The 4,190-nt window shown below is 42.4% G+C and overlaps 1 protein-coding gene across 1 annotated transcript; it reads right to left on the minus strand.

Moving 5' to 3' along the window:
* Positions 1-335: 335 nt before the first annotated feature.
* On the minus strand, positions 336-3,548 carry LOC104601634 (uncharacterized). The gene is made up of 2 exons (XM_010265057.3): positions 2,773-3,548; positions 336-1,554 (listed from the first exon to the last, which is right to left on the minus strand). The coding sequence occupies exons 1-2, from the start codon at positions 3,352-3,354 to the stop codon at positions 589-591; spliced, it is 1,548 nt and encodes a 515-aa protein (XP_010263359.1). The 5' UTR covers positions 3,355-3,548; the 3' UTR covers positions 336-588.
* Positions 3,549-4,190: the final 642 nt, after the last annotated feature.

Genomic DNA, 4,190 nt, shown 5'->3' on the forward strand with positions numbered 1-4,190 from the left:
GCATCTGGGTAAGTTTTTCCATGTATTTATCCATGTTCTTTTATTTCTCATGTAAATAAGACAATGACCATTTTAATCATAAAAATTCATTATTAAAAAGGGCATTTTTGCCCCATTCAAATGTTGGCAACTTCCCCTATATGTTAAAGTTATTTATAAAGTTATCTACCTACCTAGGAGATGGGTAATACCTAAAAAATTCCCACATAAATCTGAAAACAAACATGGGATTCTTGCTTAATAAAAACAAAATCATATTGACTAACTTTCCCCCTTTCAAAATCCAAAAAATGAACACCCCCAAAATCTTACTTATGATTATATTTCAGAACATGAAAACGAACAAAAGCAAAAGGATTTCTTCATTTGGGAGGAAGCACAACCGAATGGCTAATGTTTGATGTGGTTTTGACCTCAAGACAAGCCAATTAATAAAACATCAGCCCCCATGAAGCCCAAAAATAAAACCAAAAAAAAAAAAATCTGAACCAGAGCTCCACTCAACTACATACACTCAATCAACTTCCTAGATAAACAATTATACAAAAATACATATATAAACCTTTCTTCTTTTCTTAGGCTTCATTATCAAGCAGAAGCATCGTTGCTATTCCTTTTCTGAGGCGTTGCAAAATTTTTCAGCCGTGTTGGAATCAGTTTCTTGGATAATTTAGCCATGTCCACATTAAACCGTAAAAGGATGAGCCGAACAGTGTGGCCCAAGAGAAGCAATGTCATCACAATCGACCAAGCAGCGATTGCCACGGACAGTTGGTTATCCATTTTTCGCAACACATGCTTCGGGGTCAAGGCCAATAACGAAAACAGGTAAGTAAAGGCCATGGATGTGATCGCCACCCACAACGCCACCATCAGAATCCACATAAACGGCCTATTCCTCCATGGTAACCCGCTTACCAGCAATAGGATTATGCTCAGAGAGGCAACAAAGCCTGTTGTGTTGAAACGGAATAGTCGCCGGAAATTTGTTCCGTTCTTATAGGCTAGTATGGCCTTGCCTGCTTTATGCCAACTTGGATTGGTGAGAGGATCCCCTGGACTGTCATCTTGCCACACACCACCTGGAGGATTTACTGCCACTTGAAAAGCCATGGTGGCGATCAGTACTGCCACCACCATTAACGTTTCTCTCTTCTTCTCCATCCAGTTTCTCTTGTCCCTTCTGTCCTCTTTTTCCTGTACCGTGCGGACTTGGTCTAGGGTGGCCGTATCTCTGGGCTCTGAGATGGTTCCATTTGGTACAACTTGGAAGGGATTGTGCTGGCCTTGTATGGTCATCATATAGCCGCCTGGTGGTGGTGGTGATGATGGTTCTGTGATGGCTCGACCTTGCCCAGCTAGGGCGGGGGCTTGGACTTGTGTGGTTGTGCCGGCCTGTGCCGGGTCTTCATCTCGACTTTGCAGAGCCTTTTTGATGTCCTCGTCTTTGGAGTTGTCCTTTGGACTTTGTGTTAAAACATCATGCGCTGTGAAGGAGTTTTTATTCACAGAATCAATTTTTATTTCTGTGTTGTTAAGCAAAAATTTGATGATCTGCGCAGTTAAAGCAACACGTTTTAGTCCAGAAATTAAACTATATGATACGTCAGAGTCTGGAACAAAAAGAATTGACATTTGGTACAATTGGGCTAAAACCCTATCCCGTTTAGGGTAGGGGTTGGGACAGGCTACCCAATTAAGCCGAATCACTGAGACATTGGTGGCATTCTACATTCCTTGGTGCAAAGACCCTACCCACAGGCCACAGTAACTGGGGGATGATCATGGGCTAGGCCCGTGATTCATTTACCATAGGCAATCGGTCATGTGCGCTTACGTGTTAAGTTGTTAGTAGTGATATATCATGGGCTGGGACGAAATGGGCTTAGCATCTTGGAAGAGGACGCCACTGATGAAGAAGCTGGGGTTGTGGAAATCCCATTCGTTCAATCGCCCTATTTTATGATGCCGGAATGGGGTTGGGCCCAGGATGGGCTTAGCATTGATGCCCGGAATTCCGGAAACAGCTGGCGCTACAGGAGCCCGCCCAGGCTGGGTTAGGCATTAGACGCGAAAAAAGAAAACCTAAATATTATTTTGTCTGATTTGCTTGGAATTGGAATGAATTAGATACAGGAACCCCGAAATGTTATTGTTCGGATTAATTACAAGGTTGAACTGCAATTGAATAGACTTCTTAACGGCATTTTGTCAAATAGTTCAGAGGTGTGAAAAAAATTTTTGTAACTATTGTAAAGAACAATCGAGAGGAATTTTCCACCGTCACCAAGAAACCAAAGGACCAAAAACGTTAGATCGTCGGCAACATGGATATGCAGCGCTGTAGATGGCCGGAAGTTGCACAGAACAAGAACCAGGTCAAGAAAGAGAAACAGAAAGTTACAGACGACAAGTGTGTAGCAGTGACATGCCTGAGTAAAACGGGAAATTGGAAAAAAAAAAAAAAAGAAAAACAGGCAAAGGACATGCCGGAGCAAAAGGGGAAATTGAAAAAAAAAAGAAAGGAAAGATGCTGGAGCAAAAACGGAAATTGGGGGAAAAAAACGTTCCTCTCCTCAAGCATTGGTTTTGGCCTATATTTTGTTCTACGACTTGTTTAATTCCAGGCTTAGAATTGGAAATTTGAGACCAATTCCAATTGCATCTCCTCCCAAAATCAGAATCAATCCCTTCTATTCCTAATTGCTCTTACAGGAATCTCTATACAAAACACAAAACTGTGATAATTAGAAGCCATGAATAAGATCTTACCTCAACCTGCTTGTCTGCTACGGCGAGATGCAGGACAGTATTGCCATCAGCATCCCCGACGTTTACATACTTATCGGAGTTACCCATTAAACCCAGCAGCAGCTGCAACACATTCAAACGCCCATGCTTAACACAGAGGTGTAGAATGGTCTCACCACGACTCACAAGTTCAAGAACTGTTCCAGGTTTCTTCTTAACCAGCTCTTTAATGACATCCACTTGGCCTTCAATTGCTGCTAGATAGAGAGGAATCATTCCATCTGCATCGCGAGCAAGGCAGAGTCCAGGGCCAGAATCTTGATCTAGCAAAGCTTTCACGATTTCAAGGTGCCCTCTTTCTGATGCCAAGTGAAGCGGAGTATGTCCTCGTGGGTCTTTGAGGCCAGCAAGTTCAGGCTTGCAGCTCAAGAGTAATTTAGCAAAATCAACGTGACCGAGCGTTGCTGCTGTGTGCAAAGGAGACTCCCTGATACAACCCACAATCACTCTATCAAGAATTAGACTGTCTTTTTCAAGCAAACCAGACAAAGATTTTGCATTCCCCTGCAGTGCTGCTTCACAAAGCTGTCTCTCTATTTTCATGCTTTCAGGAAGCCCTTCCTCTATTCTCTTGTTCTTGCTCTCAAGAAGCTGCGTGGATCTCCATTGTTATATATATATGTATATTCCTCTGGCTTCCGCCGTTGAATAGATCAATTCAAAACTGGAAGTCACCACTCATCAGAGTCAAGTCGTTGGCTTGAAGAGAAGACAGCTCGAGTGTTGTCGCTCATCTGAAACAGATAAAGCGGCTGGCAAAAAGCAATTATTAGCATCTGGGCCCATCAAATTGTCATATCTATTAATTCATCACTCATTGGCGCCAAAAAAAAAAAAAAAAAGATTATAATATTCCGACACGGTAGAAGCAATCGATAAAAAAATATATTGTTGACTTGCTCCTGGCCATGGCCATGGCGAGGAGCTAGCTTCTGTGGTATTACTGTTTTGTGGCTTTAAGAGTAGCTTGATATGTCCGTGTGGGGCCCTCCTCGGAAAGCCAGAAGCTTCCACACTTCAGCTCTCCTAAACAGGCAAAAAAATGAGATACAGTGATTACTGATTAGTGGCTGCTTGTGCATTGGTTGATTCCATGAAATTTCCAAATATTCTGTCTTTCTTTCCTTCTTTGACCATTTGGGGACCCTGGTAGCAACACAGAAACTGTGAGGAGGTTGTAAAGGAGGTAAGAAGAATTACAAAAAACCGTGCCCGCAAAGAAGAATCTCACAGTAACAACAAGATAAATTCCGAAAAGCTATGTATAGAAGCTTCACCCAAGGAAGAATACTGACACAATGGGGTCACACTCAGGAATTGAATTAGAACACTGTCTGTCTATCTGAGATTCTATCAATCTGGCTCTATGATCAAAGTCC

Source organism: Nelumbo nucifera, chromosome 8, assembly GCF_055504915.1.
Source record: "Nelumbo nucifera cultivar China Antique chromosome 8, China Antique-T2T, whole genome shotgun sequence".
Taxonomy (NCBI): Eukaryota; Viridiplantae; Streptophyta; class Magnoliopsida; order Proteales; family Nelumbonaceae; genus Nelumbo; species Nelumbo nucifera.